The sequence below is a fragment of the Procambarus clarkii genome, chromosome 39 (assembly GCF_040958095.1).
Source record: "Procambarus clarkii isolate CNS0578487 chromosome 39, FALCON_Pclarkii_2.0, whole genome shotgun sequence".
NCBI lineage: Eukaryota > Metazoa > Arthropoda > Malacostraca > Decapoda > Cambaridae > Procambarus > Procambarus clarkii.
This window is the reverse complement of record NC_091188.1, coordinates 18,172,258-18,192,257: the sequence shown is the minus strand read 5'-3', so window position 1 is coordinate 18,192,257 and position 20,000 is coordinate 18,172,258. Positions and strand designations below refer to the sequence as shown.

General features: G+C 43.4%; 1 protein-coding gene across 1 annotated transcript in view; it reads left to right on the top strand.

The window, feature by feature from the left end:
• LOC138372582 (ovarian abundant message protein-like) overlaps positions 1 to 15,741 on the top strand; it is a 16,265-nt gene extending 524 nt beyond the window's left edge. The window contains exons 2-3 of the mRNA XM_069338064.1: positions 1,979 to 2,938; positions 15,122 to 15,741. Of these exons, the coding sequence (XP_069194165.1) occupies positions 1,979 to 2,938; positions 15,122 to 15,741 (1,580 nt within the window). The remainder of the gene's footprint in view (positions 1 to 1,978; positions 2,939 to 15,121) is intronic.
• Positions 15,742 to 20,000: the final 4,259 nt, after the last annotated feature.

The window sequence follows — 20,000 nt, the reverse complement described above, 5'->3', positions numbered from 1 at the left end:
AAATAGGTTGGGAGTCAGTACACTATAAGGCGGGGTCCAGGAGCTAACAGCTCGAGCCTGAAATAGTAAATACGAGCTGGCCCAGTATGATACCTTCAATATAACCCGAGTGTCACTATCCTACACAACACTGACTTATTAGACGATTATCTGTGTCGCTCGGAGGATGAGTCCAGCCACTCACCTGGCGCCATCTGTCCCGGACTCTGTTTCAGTATTTGTGCCCCATTCTGTTTCTCTCTGTCTTTGTCCCTGTATGTGTTCACGGCCATGTGTCTGTCTTTGTCCTTATATGTGTCTTTCTTCACGTCCCGGTGTCTTCCTTTACGTCCATGTGTCTGTCCTTGTCCCTGTGTTTGTCCTTGTCCCTGTGTCTGTCCTTGTCCCTGTGTCTGTCCTTGTCCCTGTGTCTGTCCTTGTCCCTGTGTCTGTCCTTGTCCCTGTGTCTGTCCTTGTCCCTGTGTTTGTCCTTGTCCCTGTGTCTGTCCTTGTCCCTGTGTCTGTCCTTGTCCCTGTGTCTGTCCTTGTCCCTGTGTCTGTCCTTGTCCCTGTGTCTGTCCTTGTCCCTGTGTCTGTCCTTGTCCCTGTGTCTGTCCTTGTCCCTGTGTTTGTCCTTGTCCCTGTGTCTGTCCTTGTCCCTGTGTCTGTCCTTGTCCCTGTGTCTGTCCTTGTCCCTGTGTCTGTCCTTGTCCCTGTGTCTGTCCTTGTCCCTGTACGTATTTTTGTTCACGTCCCTGTGTCTGTCATTTTCCCTGTATGTGTCTTTGTCTAAGTCCCTGTGTCTGTCTTTGGCTTGCACTGTCTCAATGCATTTATCGGATTTTGTTGTGACTTTACTCTAGAATATTGTTAAGTAATGAATGACAAAATTATTTATTAGATAATAGAAAATGTTTTGTTAGTAAAGAAGATAATGATCTTTGCCTAGGTATTAGTGATGATCTTCAGAACTCAAAGGAATGATATGAATGACTCGAAATATTTAACCAGATAGGCAAAATACAAAATTCCGAATCACATGACCTTTCTTCTCACATAAGAAGATACTTTAAGAGTCATTCTGACTCCAACTGTAAGCAAAGAACAATGCCTCAAAGGTGGACTGTTGCTCCCTCTCTTTATAAACTGTTCACAACAGTGATTCCTTTCCCCACTCCACTGGCGCTTCCGCAAGAACAGTTGTCGTGGTTCCGAGAGACGACTTCTATTATGAGTGTAAAGTCCGTATAAATAACTTGGGCCTCCAACACTTCAGACTCATTATTGGCTTTACTTCCTGCACTTAAGGGTGTAAGTGTATCAAATACTGACACTTGCGAGTGACACATACTGTATTGCACTCCACTTCTCAAGACGCAACTGCTCCTTAAGCTTCCATCTTAAACTTGGTAAAGATATAGCAAATAAAAAAATAATAAAGAAGTCGGAGCTAGTTTCCTATGGATGTAATCTCATACTGATCCTTGAATGAATGATAACGCTGGATAGGTATAGCATCTAAGATAATCTAACAGAAAGTTCGGTTGAAAAGAAAGAATATCTGAGTAAGAGAGAAAGAATACAATGATCACTCTCCAAAACACGAGAAATAATATTCACCGTTCATGGACATCGGAAACAATGCTCCCACTTTAAAACTCCACAGAAACAATTTGTCCATTTTTTCTTTCCTAAAATATGATGCCTGTTTTAAAGGGCTAAAAATCGTAGGAAAAGGGAAGAAAAAGAAGAGGTGGAGAAGGAGAATTTCGTAAGAAAAGGAGGAGATGGTGGCGGTTGATATCTAGGAAGAAGATGAGGAAGGGGGAGGGAATGAAAGGTAAAGAGAGGTAATGGTAGAGGAGTCCCAGGAAGAATAGGAGGAGGAGGAGGAGGGGGAAGGACTTCGCGGAGCGGACTGTAATAATTTCATACCTAAGGTAAAGTACCGAGAAACTGAGGTGTTATTTAGTTCCGGGGAACACTTTGTGAATCTCAGGAGGCCAGGGTGTTGGGGTGTGTTGTGTCTGGGTGTTGCGTGAAGTGTATCCTGCTAGTGATGTGTTGCTGGTGGAGTGTACCCCACTGTTGGAGTGTACCCCAGTGGTGGATTTTCCCCCACTGATGGAGTGTACCCCACTGGTGGAGTGTACCCCACTGGTGGTGTGTACCCCACTGATGGAGTGTACCCCACTGGTGGAGTGTACCCCACTGGTGGAGTGTACCCCTCTGGTGGTGTGTACCTCACTGGTGGAGTGTACCCCACTGGTGGTGTGTACCCCTCTGGTGGTGTGTACCCCACTGGTGGAGTGTACCCCACTGGTTGTGTGTACCCCACTGATGGAGTGTACCCCACTGATGGAGTGTACCCCACTGGTGGAGTGTACCCCACTGGTGGAGTGTACCCCTCTGGTGGTGTGTACCCCACTGGTGGAGTGTACCTCACTGGTGGAGTGTACCCCACTGATGGAGTGTACCCCACTGGTGGAGTGTACCCCACTGGTGGAGTGTACCTCACTGGTGGTGTGTACCCCTCTGGTGGTGTGTACCCCACTGGTGGAGTGTACCCCACTGGTGGTGTGTACCCCACTGGTGGAGTGTACCCCACTGGTGGAGTGTACCCCACTGGTGGAGTGTACCCCACTGGTGGTGTGTACCCCACTGGTGGTGTGTACCCCACTGGTGGAGTGTACCCCACTGGTGGTGTGTACCCCTCTGGTGGTGTGTACCCCACTGGTGGTGTGTACCCCACTGGTGGAGTGTACCCCACTGGTGGAGTGTACCCCACTGGTGGAGTGTACCCCACTGGTGGAGTGTACCCCACTGGTGGAGTGTACCCCACTGGTGGAGTGTACCCCACTGGTGGAGTGTACCCCACTGGTGGAGTGTACCCCACTGGTGGAGTGTACCCCACTGGTGGAGTGTACCCCACTGGTGGAGTGTACCCCACTGGTGGAGTGTACCCCACTGGTGGTGTGTACCCCTCTGGTGGTGTGTACCCCTCTGGTGGTGTGTACACCACTAGTGGTGTGTACCCCACTGGTGGAGTGTACCCCACTGGTGGAGTGAACCCCACTGGTGGTGTGTACCCCACTGGTGGAGTGTACCCCACTGGTGATGTGTACCCCACTGGTGGTGTGTACCCCACTGGTGGTGTGTACCCCACTGGTGGAGTGTACCCCACTGGTGGTGTGTACCCCACAGGTGGTGTGTACCCCACTGGTGGTGTGTACCCCACTGGTGGTGTGTACCCCACTGGTGGTGTGTACCCCACTGGTGGTGTGTACCCCACTGGTGGTGTGTACCCCACTGGTGGTGTGTACCCTACTGGTGGTGTGTACCCCACTAGAGTACACTCCACCTCCCTGCGGGAGGAAACATGGTGGTGAAGCGTTGTTTCAGTAGTGGAGAACTTAACAGTGGAGCTCCCCAGGTACACATTACAAACCCTTCACTGGTGAAAGCTAAATAAAAAAAGAGAATGTGATCTTGTGAATGAGACGTTGGGGCAGAGAGTACACACAAGGGGCTGAAGATACAAGGAACTCGAGGGATAAGTTATGATCAAGGGAAGAAAAAAAGACTAATCACAAGACATTGAGGCATAAAATCAGACAGGTAAGCTGGAATTTTATAGGATTATCCACGGAATTTAGGGCATTCAGTCCCAGTTGGATAGTCATGTTATTTCTCAACTCACAATCGGGAATTTTGGGTTCGAATCTCGGGCGGGACAGTAGTAGTTCGGCACATTTCCTATTAGCTATCGCCTGGCCTGGTGCCCAGGGGTTAGACAGCTTGTTCTGGGCCACATCCTGGCGAGGTCAGTAATTCATCCTTGTACGGCCAGACCTCGATGTATGCCTAACATGTATATTTATACATACACTGACTGCCTGTCCCCTGATACAATAAATTATTAATTATTAGTAGTAGTAAATATTCCCATGTTAAAGAAAAAATCTGACAACTTGGAATAAAATAACTTTTCTTCCATGTTCAATTTTTTTAATGCAACATTTTGCATTGCATAAATACATTTTGAGTTATTTAGATGGAGTTTAGAATATAAAAGCTGACTAGGATCTCTCTGGTGAAGAAGTGGCACGCAAGGAGCAGCTCCTGAAGGCTTGAGGATCGGAGAGACAAACTCTTGTTCAACACCCACCTGGGGGTCTCTCCCGGCAGCTTGTCCTCTCCTGTTGCCACAAGGGGCGGAAAATCGTGTACTAAAACACCAAAACCTATGCTAACGTTTACTAACCGAACGATTCAGGCATTAAAAAGTCAATGTTTGTGAGCTGCTATGATTTATAGTACACTTTATTTAGCCAATTGGGGATTTTGACGTTAAAATGAGGTTGTATCATTCGAGAGGTCATAGGCAATAGTAATACATTCAGGATTGACCGACCATCGTCCATAAAATACCAAACAGGCAAACATAGATTGTCTCAATGGAAAATAGTGCCTTAACAACGCATAATAATGTTTATTTTTTCCTTCTAAGCGAGTCAAACTGCAAGCGGCGAAAGTGCCTCATACTGGGGATTTAACATTTGAAGTACAAAATACGGCTCCGATAACTCGTCTTGAGCTCTCAAGCAATTTGGTTTATTGTAGATCTTCAAATTCACGCCCATGTCTTGGCTAAAATGCGCGTTCATCTGCGAGCGTTTTTCCAGACGGTTTGACATCAGTCAAAAGTCAGGTGAAAGAATATACAAGAACTAAGGACTATTATCCAGATCGGCCTAACCATAGTCGTTTATTTGGCACGACAACGACAACAACTGTTGGGCCGAATGACAGTCAGAAACATGGAGACGGGACCACCGTGATGTACTGGAGGGTGACCAGAAGGTGGTAAAGGGCGTACTCACTTCAGGCAGGCAGACACTCGTGTCTAGTAAAGTGGTAACGCAGAGTACTTTTTCTTCCATCAAGGTGGTCAAGAAAGCTGTTGAAAACGGTAGTCAGGCATATATTCTCTCACTCACTCACTCTCTCTCTCTCTCTCTCTCTCTCTCTCTCTCTCTCTCTCTCTCTCTCTCTCTCTCTCTCTCTCTCTCTCTCTCTCTCTCTCTCTCTCTCTCTCTCTCTCTCTCTCTCTCTCTCTCTCTCTCTCTCTCTCTCTCTCTCTCTCTCTCTCTCTCTCTCTCTCTCTCTCTCTCTCTCTCTCTCTCTCTCTCTCTCTCTCTCTCTCTCTCTCTCTCTCCTCCAGCATGTATATTTGCTGTTTAGCATTGTAAATGTGTGGCCACGTCTGTAGTAGAAAATAATAATAATAATAAAAACTCCTCCAGCACCCTTACCCCCCCTCCATCCCACCTTCTCCCTCTCCTCCTCACCCCCACCCCCTCAGTAACCATCGTCCTTTACACTCTGTCTCCCATCTCCCCTCCTTCATAGTCCACAATGTTCACACCAAAGTGGGAATTTACTCACTTTCCTGTGTTCTGTGTGTTCTGAGTGTCCTGTGTGTTCTGAGTGTCCTGTGTGTTATGTGTGTCTTGTATGTTCTCTGCGTTCTATCTGTTCTGTGTGTTCTCAATGTTCTATGTGTCCTGTGTATTGTGTGTGTTATTTGTGTCATGTGTGTGTTTCTCTCTCTATCCCTCCCCCGCCTCCCTCCCACTTCTCTCCCTCCCTCCCTCCCACTTCTCTCCCTCCCTCCCACTTCTCTCCCTCCCTCCCACTTCCCTCCCTCCCTCCCACCTCTCTCCCTCCCTCCCTCCCTCCCTCCCTCTCTCTCTCTCTCCCCCCCCTCCCCCCCGCCCGGCATCCTTCCTCCATACTGCTTCACCATCGCAACACTACAACGCTGCTGGTTGACCGCCACACCTCTTTATCCTAAAAAATATCGTGCCATTCATGCTACAACAGCGGCACTGCTCACGGTACTGTGTCCAGTATGTTGCATTTAAAGGTGCGAACTGCACGTCCTACCTGCAAAGTTCCTCTACTTGGAGTTGGGCGAATTTGCATTTGCAGAATATTATATATATATATATATATATATATATATATATATATATATATATATATATATATATATATATATATATATCGTACCTAGTAGCCAGAACGCACTTTTCAGCCTACTATGCAAGGCCCGATTTACCTAATAAGCCAAGTTTTCATGAATTTATATATTTTCTCTAATTTTTTTCTTATGAAATGATAAAGCTGCCCATTTCATTATGTATGAGGTCAATTTTTTTTATTGCAGTTAAAATTAATAATATATATATATATATATATATATATATATATATATATATATATATATATATATATATATATATATATATATATATATATATATATATATACTGGACAGACAGGATACACAGAATACATTGGACACACAGAACACACATGAAACCCAGAACACACAGAAGACACAGGACATGTAGGACACACAGGACACTCAGAACATACATGCCACAAAGGACACTCAGAACACACACATGACACAAATAACACACACAATACAGAGGTCACACACAATACACAGGACACATAGAACATTGAGAACACACAGAACAGATAGAACGCAGAGAACATACAAGTCACACATAACACACAGGACACTCAGAACACACAGAACACAGGAAAGTGAGTAAATTCCCACTTTGGTGTGAACATTGTGGACTATGAAGGAGGGGAGATTGGAGACAGAGTGTAAAGGACGATGGTTACTGAGGGGGTGGGGGTGAAGAGGAGAGGGAGAAGGTGGGATGGAGGGGGGTAAGGGTGCTGGAGGAGTTTTTATTATTATTATTATTTTCTACTACAGACGTGGCCACACATTTACAATGCTAAACAGCATATATACATGCTGGAGGAGACAGAGAGAGAGAGAGAGAGAGAGAGAGAGAGAGAGAGAGAGAGAGAGAGAGAGAGAGAGAGAGAGAGAGAGAGAGAGAGAAAGGAAGAGAATGGGGTGAAAGTGGAGTGAGGGGGGGGTGAGGTGTAATTGCAGGAATGAGGCTGTCACTAAACAAATATTTAGTGATAATTTGGTCAATTCGTTCCAATAACTAATAAGTCACTCAATAAATTCGTTCCCAGACCTTGCTTCCCTAACAGCATTCAACCCACAGGGTGCAGGCTGATCACCCTGGCTAAGGAAACGTGCAGAGGGTTTTGAAAATATATCTTAGAAGCGCTGTCAGTCAAATGTTTACCCTCCTTCAGGCCGGATTGGGAGCTGAGAACATCTCTTAAATAAAAACGAGCTGGCAACCCTTTGTGTTTATCTCTCTCACACCAGCTGTGGAGTCAGCTGACTTGCCTTGTATGGGTGATGGATGGTATAGGCTGTGGGTTGACCTGTGTCTGGTTTCAAGACTTATACACACATTGCCCAGCCAGGAGTGGGGAGTTGCGTGGAGTCTTGCGACTTTGATAAAGAAAGGTATTGGTGGCAGCGATACGCAGGCGTTCATTGCAGCGACAACTTGGCTGATTCTTGCTGGAACCCAATTATTGTTTGAGGTTTTTCGACATTTATTTCAAAAATATTTCTTATATATGCTGGAAGAAGACTGAAATGTCTTGGACTTCAGATATTCATTCATCGTCCTCATTTCTCTACACTTCTTATCTTTCATTTTCTGTCATTCCAACACAATGGTATTTCTTACTGTATTTTCAGGACATGGCCCTGAAACGTCTTCCAAGTGTACAGCCACGCTCTCGTCTCCAACCTCGAGAGTTTTGGCGTTGAAACGATCCCAGAATGTTTTTATTTTAAGAAAGCTTCCAGGGGTCTTTTGTGCTACATCTCCATACTGACAAAATTAGTCCACTCTTCTGAAAATTAGTTACTGCGTTTATGTCATACGGGCTTTCTACATTCTCAGTCAGGAACCTTACCCTAATGGGCACCCTTTCTACCATCTAATTCAGGTATCTTACCCTAATGGGCTCCCTTTCTACCTGCTAGGTTCGGTACCTTACCGTTGTGGGAAAAACCTGACATGATTGATATGAGAGGAGTACTACCAGGGACTTATACTGTACTAAATTAAAAATTACAGTATGCAAATTTAATTCAACCAAAGTCTCTAGCTAGGGTCGTAAATCCTAGCTCCTCTTTTCCTAATGACAGATTGTGGACTGTAAGGGGCAGGTGGGGTGAATGAATTAATTGACTGAAGTTCCATTCCACCTGCAGATAAGTATCTCACATTAACTTGTATTTTTTTACACGGAAAAGATTTTAATAAATTCAGTTCTATGACTGAACACTAGTTCTGTTTAAAGCAGGGATTTAAACATATACATAGTCCAGCCAAGAACCATAACTATCAACAGCCAATATAGTCTTATACTAATAACACAACAATTTAAATTGTAGAAGTATGATATGAAATGACCTTAAATGTGGTCTAAGTACTATTAATTAAGTACTAAAATTTTTGTTCAATTGGATAAACTTATATGATAAATTAGAGATAACTAAGCAAGCAATTGTTAACTTAATTTATATGTTCAAGGATAAATATAAATATCTATATATATATATATATATATATATATATATATATATATATATATATATATATATATATATATATATATATATTAGTATATTTTGGTAGCAGTCTTTCCTGTAGACATATATTATTAAATATGACCGAAAAAGTAAGATTAATAATTCTAACACGAATTTTCTCAATCTTTCGTACATTACGCTTCACTGTTGGAGGTAAATCAAAAATCACTTCTCCAAAATTCATTTTTATTTCTAGTCTGACGCGACACGGGCGCGTTTCGTAAAACTTATTACATTTTCAAAGACTTCACAAATACACAACTGATTAGAACTTGCGTTTCCCTGATTTTATATCTACATTTGAGTGAGGTGGGAAGGGTGATGTGGCATTACATTTGAGTGAGGTGGGAAGGGTGATGTGGCATTTAACACAAGACAGAACACTAGGGGATATTAATAGGGTATTAAAAGTATCAACACAAGACAGAACAGAAACAATGGGTATTGAATAGAAGTGTTTGTAGAAAGCCTATTGGTCCATATTTCTTGATGCTTCTATATTGGAGCGGAGTCTTGAGGTGGGTAGAATATAGTTGTGCAATAATTGGCTGTTGATTGCTGGTGTTGACTTCTTGATGTGTAGTGCCTCGCAAACGTCAAGCCGCCTGCTATCGCTGTATCTATCGATGATTTCTGTGTTGTTTACTAGGATTTCTCTGGCGATGGTTTGGTTATGGGAAGAGATTATATGTTCCTTAATGGAGCCCTGTTGTTTATGCATCGTTAAACGCCTAGAAAGAGATGTTGTTGTCTTGCCTATATACTGGTTTTTTTGGAGCTTACAGTCCCCAAGTGGGCATTTGAAGGCATAGACGACGTTAGTCTCTTTTAAAGCGTTCTGTTTTGTGTCTGGAGAGTTTCTCATGAGTAGGCTGGCCGTTTTTCTGGTTTTATAGTAAATCGTCAGTTGTATCCTCTGATTTTTGTCTGTAGGGATAACGTTTCTATTAACAATATCTTTCAGGACCCTTTCCTCTGTTTTATGAGCTGTGGAAAAGAAGTTCCTGTAAAATAGTCTAATAGGGGGTATAGGTGTTGTGTTAGTTGTCTCTTCGGAGGTTGCATGGCTTTTCACTTTCCTTCTTATGATGTCTTCGATGAAACCATTGGAGAAGCCGTTATTGACTAGGACCTGCCTTACCCTACAGAGTTCTTCGTCGACTTGCTTCCATTCTGAGCTGTGGCTGAGAGCACAGTCGACGTATGCGTTAACAACACTCCTCTTGTACCTGTCAGGGCAGTCGCTGTTGGCATTTAGGCACATTCCTATGTTTGTTTCCTTTGTGTAGACTGCAGTGTGGAAACCTCCGCCCTTTTCCATGACTGTTACATCTAGAAAAGGCAGCTTCCCATCCTTTTCCGTCTCGTAAGTGAAACGCAGCACGGAACTCTGCTCAAATGCCTCCTTCAGCTCCTGCAGATGTCTGACATCAGGTACCTGTGTAAAAATGTCGTCAACATACCTGCAGTATATGGCCGGTTTCAAGTTCATGTCGACTAAGACTTTTTGCTCGATGGTACCCATGTAGAAGTTTGCAAACAGGACACCTAGGGGAGAACCCATGGCGACCCCATCTACTTGCTTATACATGTGCCCATCCGGGCTCAAGAAGGGTGCCTCTTTAGTACAAGCTTGGAGTAGTTTCCTCAGAATACTTTCTGGCATGTCAAGAGGAGTACAGGCTGGATCACGATACACTCTGTCGGCTATCATTCCGATTGTCTCGTCCACAGGTACGTTGGTAAACAGCGATTCTACGTCCAACGAGGCTCTTATCCCTGTGGCCCGTGCGCCCCGCAGTAAGTCCACAAATTCCTTTGCAGACTTCAGGCTGAAGGCGCAAGGAACATAAGGAGTCAGCAGGCCGTTGAGTCGCTTCGCCAGTCTGTACGTGGGTGTGGGTATCTGGCTAATGATTGGCCGAAGTGGGTTTCCAGGCTTGTGCGTCTTGACATTTCCATACGCATATCCAGGTTTATATTCCCCAATGATCTTTGGCAGGTGGAGTCCGGATTTCTTGGCGTTCACAGTTTCGATCAGTTTGTTGACCTTTGCTTTTAATTCGGCTGTAGTGTCCTTCGTTACCCTTTGGAACTTAGTTTGGTCAGAGAGTATGATGTTCATTTTCGCCAGATATTCGTCTTTTTTAAGAATGACATATATTGGCGACTTGTCACCTCTCCTGACAACTATCTCCTTGTTCTCACGAAGGCTTTTAGCTGCCGCTTTAAGCTCGGGGGACAGTATGGTGCTTCTGTAGTTGCCTCGATTCTTTCCTCCTTCTGCAATAAGTTCTGCTTGTAAGGTATCTTTGGTTGTGACCTTCTTTTGTGTCTCGAGGTCGAATATGTCGTCCAACAGAATTTCCAACTCTACTTTCCGGGCCATTTCACTTACGAGACGGAAAAGGATGGGAAGCTGCCTTTTCTAGATGTAACAGTCATGGAAAAGGGCGGAGGTTTCCACACTGCAGTCTACACAAAGGAAACAAACATAGGAATGTGCCTAAATGCCAACAGCGACTGCCCTGACAGGTACAAGAGGAGTGTTGTTAACGCATACTTCGACCGTGCTCTCAGCCACAGCTCAGAATGGAAGCAAGTCGACGAAGAACTCTGTAGGGTAAGGCAGGTCCTAGTCAATAACGGCTTCTCCAATGGTTTCATCGAAGACATCATAAGAAGGAAAGTGAAAAGCCATGCAACCTCCGAAGAGACAACTAACAAAACACCTATACCCCCTATTAGACTATTTTACAGGAACTTCTTTTCCACAGCTCATAAAACAGAGGAAAGGGTCCTGAAAGATATTGTTAATAGAAACGTTATCCCTACAGACAAAAATCAGAGGATACAACTGACGATTTACTATAAAACCAGAAAAACGGCCAGCCTACTCATGAGAAACTCTCCAGACACAAAACAGAACGCTTTAAAAGAGACTAACGTCGTCTATGCCTTCAAATGCCCACTTGGGGACTGTAAGCTCCAAAAACCCAGTATATAGGCAAGACAACAACATCTCTTTCTAGGCGTTTAACGATGCATAAACAACAGGGCTCCATTAAGGAACATATAATCTCTTCCCATAACCAAACCATCGCCAGAGAAATCCTAGTAAACAACACAGAAATCATCGATAGATACAGCGATAGCAGGCGGCTTGACGTTTGCGAGGCACTACACATCAAGAAGTCAACACCAGCAATCAACAGCCAATTATTGCACAACTATATTCTACCCACCTCAAGACTCCGCTCCAATATAGAAGCATCAAGAAATATGGACCAATAGGCTTTCTACAAAAACTTCTATTCAATACCCATTGTTTCTGTTCTGTCTTGTGTTGATACTTTTAATACCCTATTAATATCCCCTAGTGTTCTGTCTTGTGTTAAATGCCACATCACCCTTCCCACCTCACTCAAATGTAATGCCACATCACCCTTCCCACCTCACTCAAATGTAGATATAAAATCAGGGAAACGCAAGTTCTAATCAGTTGTGTATTTGTGAAGTCTTTGAAAATGTAATAAGTTTTACGAAACGCGCCCGTGTCGCGTCAGACTAGAAATAAAAATGAATTTTGGAGAAGTGATTTTTGATTTACCTCCAACAGTGAAGCGTAATGTACGAAAGATTGAGAAAATTCGTGTTAGAATTATTAATCTTACTTTTTCGGTCATATTTAATAATATATATATATATATATATATATATATATATATATATATATATATATATATATATATATATATATATATATATATATATATGTCGTACCTAATAGCCAGAACGCACTTCTCTGCCTACTATGCAAGGCCCGATTTGCCTATTAAGCCAAGTTTTCATGAATTAATTGTTTTTCGACTACCTAACCTACCTAACCTAACCTAACCTAACTTTTTCGGCTACCTAACCTACCTTAACCCATAAAGAGAGGTTAGGTTAGGTTAGGTAGGGTTGGTTAGGTTCGGTCATATATCTACGTTAATTTTAACTCCAATAAAAATAAATTGACCTCATACATAATGAAATGGGTAGTTTTATCATTTCATAGGAAAAAAATTGAGAAAATATATTAATTCAGGAAAACTTGGCTTAATAGGCAAATCGGGCCTTGCATAGTAGGCCGAGAAGTGCGTTCTGGCTACTAGGTACGACATATATATATATATATATATATATATATATATATATATATATATATATATATATATGTATATATATATATATATGTATATATATATATATATATATATATATATATATATATATATATATATGTATATATATATATGTATATATATATATGTATATATATATATATATATATATATATATATATATATATATATATATGTATATATATATATATGTATATATATATATATATATATATATATATATATATATATATATATATATATATATGTATATATATATATATATGTATATATATATATATATATATATATATATATATATATATATATATATATATGTATATATATATATGTATATATATATATGTATATATATATATATATATATATATATATATATATATATATATGTATATATATATATATATATATATATATATATATATATATATATATATATATATATATGTATATATATATATATATATATATATATATATATATATATATATATATATATATATATATATATATATGTATATATATATATGTATATATATATATATATGTATATATATATATATATATATATATATATATATATATATATATATGTATATATATATATGTATATATATATATATATATATATATATATATATATATATATATATATATATATATATATATATATGTCGTACCTAATAGCCAGAACGCACTTCTCAGCCTACTATTCAAGGCCCGATTTGCCTAATAAGCCAAGTTTTCATGAATTAATGTTTTTTCGTCTACCTAACCTACCTAACCTAACCTAGCTTTTTTTGGCTACCTAACCTAACCTTACCTATAAATATAGGTTAGGTTAGGTTAGGTAGGGTTGGTTAGGTTCGGTCATATATCTACGTTAATTTTAACTCCAATAAAAAAAAATTGACCTCATACATAGAGAAAAGGGTTGCTTTATCATTTCATAAGAAAAAAATTATAGTAAATATATTAATTCAGGAAAACTTGGCTTATTAGGCAAATCGGGCCTTGAATAGTAGGCTGAGAAGTGAGTTCTGGCTACTAGGTACGACATATATATATATATATATATATATATATATATATATATATATATATATATATATATATATATATATATATATATATATATATATATATATATATGTCGTACCTAGTAGCCAGAACGCAATTCGATAAGGTGTCCTAAGTCGATTAATGTTCGCTAAGCACCACGACACATGTTCACTGTTTGTAAACACACACGTTCTGGCCCCGGGCGCCCCAGTAGGTCGCTTACTCCCGAGTTTGGCTCCACCCACTTCCTAGAGAGGGTAGCTTTCAATGAATATTGATTGATTATTTTTACTGTCTAGACATATGAATGAAATAAAATGTGATTATAATATAATTAGATGTAGGATTTAAAGATTACAAGTAGTACTTGCTAGCACTATTGATTTTTATTAAGGATTTGATTTAATCCCTACCGGAAATCGATTCAATTGTTCCAATAGTTTTTTAATTAAGAAATCCTTCTAGAAGCTTCTGGATCCTTAAGAAATCAGGCATCAAGTCATGTAAGCAACCAAGGGCCCTATGGTGTACGTGATCATAGGTGGCATTGTCATCTAGGATCAAGATGTATAATGACTCTATTTATTCTGATATGATTTTGATATGTTTTGTTATGATTTAGATATGATATAGAAATAATACATTTCTTAGATAATAATATAGATATAGTGGGTAAAAATTTCCCACAACCCTAATGAGCTGCCTTTCTACCTTCTAAGTCAGGTACCTCACCATAATGAGCTCCCTTTGTACCCTCTAAGTCAGGTACCTCACCATAATGAGCTCCCTTTCTACCTTCTAAGTCAGGTACCTCACCATAATGAGCTCCCTTTCTACCCTCTAAGTCAGGTACCTCACCATAATGAGCTCCCTTTCTACCTTCTAAGTCAGGTACCTCACCATAATGAGCTCCCTTTCTACCTTCTAAGTCAGGTACCTCACCATAATGAGCTCCCTTTCTACCCTCTAAGTCAGGTACCTCACCATAATGAGCTCCCTTTCTACCCTCTAAGTCAGGTACCTCACCATAATGAGCTCCCTTTCTACCCTCTAAGTCAGGTACCTCACCATAATGAGCTCCCTTTCTACCTTCTAAGTCAGGTACCTTACCCTAATTGACGGGTGAGTCAAGCGGGGTTTACTTAGCTGGAGATTACATATGGTTTCATACACATGCTACTCTCTCTAGGATGTGGGTGGAGACAAACTCGGGAGTACGTGACCTACGGGGGCGCCCGGGGCCAGAGCGCGCGTTTTCAAACAGTGAACATGAGTCGCTGTGCTTAGCGAACATTAATCGACTTAGGACACATTATCGAATTATCAGTCCTGGCTGATGATATCATTGTCCTGGCTGATGATATCATTGTCCTGGCTGATGTTATCATTGTCCTGACTAACGCTATCACTGTCCTGGCTGATGCTATCATTGTCCTTGCTGATGCTATCATTGTCCTGGCTGATGTTATCATTGCCCTAGCAGATGCTATCATTGTCCTATCTGATGCTATCATTGTCCTGGCTGATGCTATCATTGTCCTGGCTGATGCTATCATTGTCCTGGCTGATGCTATCATTGCCCTGGCTGATGCTATCATTGTCCTGGCTGGTGATATCATTGTCCTATCTGATGCTATCATTGTCCTGGCTGATGCTATCATTGTCCTGGCTGATGCTATCATTGTCCTGGCTGATGCTATCATTGTCTTGGCTGATGTTATCATTGTCCTGGCTGGTGATATCATTGTCCTATCTGATGCTATCATTGTCCTGGCTGATGCTATCATTGTCTTGGCTGATGCTATCAATGTCCTGGCTGATGCTATCATTGTCCTGGCTGATGCTATCATTGCCCTGGCTGATGATATCATTGCCCTAGCTGACGCTCAGATTGTTATTTTAGAGGACAGGCACTGCCCATTAAACACGCCCCTCGGGGAAAATTAAAAAAAAATAGGAACTTCTACAAGAGTGGAATGGTGAGAGTAGGAAGGAGATAGAAGGGGGAGCGGGAGAAGAAGATGCTGAAGAGAGGGGGTGATGAGAGGAGAGAGGTTCAAAGAGTATGTGAAAAAATGCAAGATGTGGAGAAGACACTATATGGGGGCCGGAGGAGCGGGTGGAGGACGATGTGGTGTAGAGGGAGCCAGCGAGGAAGAGGGTGAGGACGCTTCAGGAAGTAAAGAGGGACAGCAAGTAGCTCTGGTGAGGGAAGGGGGTAGGAAGAAGTGAGTGTTAGCAAGAAGGGAAGGTGAGGGAAGTCAGCGAGGAGGGAGAATTAGTGAGAAGAGTGTGTAAGAAGGGTGTGAGGTAACTATATATAGTTATACACTAGATGAGACTGCTGTTACTGAAGGCTAATAACAGGACTGGACACACATAAGAAATATTACCTTTGTCAGTTGGTGCAACATCCTATCACTATACTTATTAACTCACTTATTCTTACTAAAATAACATTTCTCTGTATTTTCAATAACAACAACTCATACTGCAAGGATATAGATTTACTAGTGGGGGGGGGGGGGGGTTAGTACCAGTGACCCATGTATCTTGAGGTTATCTTGAGATGATTTCGGGGCTTTAGTGTCCCCGCGGCCCGGTCCTCGACCAGGCCTCCACCCCCAGGAAGCAGTCCGTGACAGCTGACTAACTCCCAGGTACCTATTTACTGCTAGGTAACAGGGGCATTCAGGGTGAAAGAAACTTTGCCCATTTGTTTCTGCCTTACTGAACCTGTAAGTCAACAACGTCACACATCTGACTCTTCAGGGAAGGGAGATGACCCTCAGGCGCCTCTGATCTTCGTAGGTCGACCATTTGCCAATGGTCGAATGCAGCTATTTTCTCCTCATTTCTAACTTACTTAGTGAAACAATCTATCTAATGAACAGTACAGTGCTGGGCACAAGTTATTCGAAATGTAATTAAGCTTTCTTAAGCATAACCAGTGCAACAGGTCAGAACAATATGTGACCTGTTAGGGGCGCATATGACAGCTGGGTGGACAGCGCTTCGGATTCGTAGTCCTGAGGTTCTGGGTTCGATCCCCGGTGGAGGAGGAATTAAACGGGCAAAATGTTTCTTTCACCCTGATGTCACTGTTACCAAACATTAAATAGGTACCTGGGAGTTACACAGCTGCTACGGGCTGCTTCCTGGGGATGTGTAACAAAAAGGAGGCCTGGTCGAGGACCGGGCCGCGGGGACGCTAAGCCCCGAAATCATCTCAAGATAATCTGACCTTCCTGAGCTTAGCAAAGCTTAGTGAGGGCGAGAACCTTCACACGCGAGTCTATTCTGTTTATTGTGTTTGTAATTAATTCCTTTTGTATAGGGTTGATACATTTATAATTAGGTTCCGCATGTAGATCTGTTTGTTAATTAATGTATAATTATACAAGTAATTTATTAGCATAGATGTCATTTCTGATACATTGCATATAAGGAATATTATTTTAGCCTCGTATATATATCTGTGGACTGCGTTATGTTTAGATAGTAAAACAAAGAGGTGTTTTATTATCATTCCAATTTATCTGACTTAGTAACGATATCTGTCTGTTATCTCTGTCTACAAAAACATCTTATGAGGTATGAAGCTGGTTAATAAAATCATTATATTCACGTATTGTAATTTAAATAAAGATATATGGCAAGTGTTATTGAGAAGCGGTCAACACGTCAACACTAAGGTTCAGCAGGTTAGGCATCTGTAATGCAGGCAGTTGTTTAAACACGTGACTGGCGAGGAGTCACGTAGGGCGTGATAGGCCTCACGTTCTGTGTTTGTTCATATAACGGGAAATTTTACGCTGTTAAGGTCAGCGAAGAATGAGGAGTGAGGGAGTCAGTGAGGGAGGGTCAGTGAGGGAGGGTCGGTGAGGGAGGGTCGGTGAGGGAGGGTCAGTGAGGGAGGGTCAGTGAGGGAGGATCAGTGAGGGAGGGTCAGCGAGGGAGGGTCAGTGAGGGAGGGTTGGTAAAGGAGGGTCGGTGAGGGAGGGTCAGTGAGGGAGGGTCAGTGAGGAGGGTCAGTGACGGAGGGTCAGTGAGGGAGAGTCAGTGAGGGAGGGTCAGTGAGGGAGGGTCAGTGAGGGAGGGTCAGTGAGGGAGGGTCAGTGAGGGAGGGTCGGTGAGGGAGGGTCAGTGAGGGAGGGTCAGTGAGGGAGAGTCAGTGAGGGAGGGTCGGTGAGGGAGGGTCAGTGAGGGAGGGTTGGTAAAGGAGGGTCGGTGAGGGAGGGTCAGTGAGGAGGGTCAGTGAGGAGGGTCAGTGAGGAGGGTCAGTGAGGGAGGGTCGGTGAGGGAGGGTCAGTGAGGGAGGGTCAGTGAGGGAGGGTCAGTGAGGAGGGTCAGTGAGGGAGGGTTAGTGAGGGAGAGTCAGTGAGGGAGGGTCAGTGAGGGAGAGTCGGTGAGGGAGGGTCGGTGAGGGAGGGTCAGTGAGGGAGGGTCGGTGAGGGAGGGTCAGTGAGGGAGAGTCAGTGAGGGAGAGTCAGTGAGGGAGAGTCAGTGAGGGAGGGTCAGTGAGGGAGAGTCAGTGAGGGAGGGTCGGTGAGGGAGGGTCGGTGAGGGAGAGTCAGTGAGGGAGAGTCAGTGAGGGAGGGTCGGTGAGGGAGGGTCGGTGAGGGAGAGTTAGTGAGGGAGGGTCAGTGAGGGAGAGTCAGTGAGGGAGGGTCAGTGAGGGATAGTCAGTGAGGGAGAGTCAGTGAGGGAGGGTCAGTGAGGGAGGGTCAGTGAGGGAGAGTCAGTGAGGGAGGGTCAGTGAGGGAGGGTCGGTGAGGGAGGGTCAGTGAGGGAGGGTTGGTAAAGGAGGGTCGGTGAGGGAGGGTCAGTGAGGGAGAGTGAGTGAGGGAGAGTCAGTGAGGGAGAGTCAGTGAGGGAGGGTCAGTGAGGGAGAGTCGGTGAGGGAGGGTCGGTGAGGGAGGGTCAGTGAGGGAGGGTCGGTGAGGGAGGGTCAGTGAGGGAGAGTCAGTGAGGGAGAGTCAGTGAGGGAGAGTCAGTGAGGGAGGGTCAGTGAGGGAGAGTCAGTGAGGGAGGGTCGGTGAGGGAGAGTCAGTGAGGGAGAGTCAGTGAGGGAGGGTCAGTGAGGGATAGTCAGTGCGGGAAGGTCAGTGAGGGAGGGTCAGTGAGGGAGGGTCAGTGAGGGAGAGTCAGTGAGGGAGAGTTAGTGAGGGAGGGTCGGTGTGGGAGAGTCAGTGAGGGAGGGTCAGTGAAGGCGGGTCGGTGAGGGAGGGTCGGTGAGGGAGGGTCAGCGAGCAGGGAGTGAGAGGGAGGGTCAGAGAAGAGAGAGAATCAGCGAGAAAGGTAGGTAAATTAGCCAGTGAGAGTGAGGGACAAGAAGTCAAGTGAGAGATTGAGAGAAGGTCAGCGAGGAGGGAGGGTGAGGAAGAGCCAGCGAGGAAGGAGGGTGAGGAAGAGCCAGCGAGGAAGGAGGGTGAGGGAGGAGGGCAGGTACGGGAGGGAGGCAGGAAGAGTGACGCTGACAGTAGGAGGTGACCCCAGATGAACCTCTCCCCGGTGGCCGCAGGCCGCAGCTGCACCTCACAATCCCTAGCTCTGAAAACAATGAAAAAACACGAAAATAAAATCAATAAAACCCAGTTAGTCATGAAACAAAAACCTTTTCTACACACCCAGGGGACAAAAAAGCATTTACGAGTGAGGGAAAAAAAAGAAGGAAAGGAGAAGGAAATGATAAATATAAAACGAAATAAGAAAATTCGGACAAGGAAATAGGAAAGGTTGGAGAGAGTGAATGTTTTTCTGGCCTCTGGACCCGCGACCCACATTCAGGCTGGCCGGAGGTGGAGCGGATTAAATCAATTCTGATTAAACTGGGGAGAGCTGGTGACTCCTCGGCTCTACCAGTTGTAGAACCAGCTGAAACCTGCTTGTAGTGGTGAAGGGGAAGGGGGCCACAGCTGGTGCCTCCTCAGCCCCACCAGTTGTAGAACCAGCTGAAACCTGCTGGCTGGGAGGGGGAGGGGGTGGCCTGCTAACTTCACTGATCTACCAGATAGTGGAGGTGAGTGGGTGGTGAGGGCTGGTAGATGGGGGGAGAAATGTGAGTAGATAACAGAGGTAAAGATTAGAGAAGGGACAGGGAGTGTGGTAGAAAGTAGCGTAGAGAAACCAATTACCGACGCTTCGTGGCGTCCCACAAGGATCTGTCCACTTGACAGATGGTGTTTCATATGTTCATAATTTAA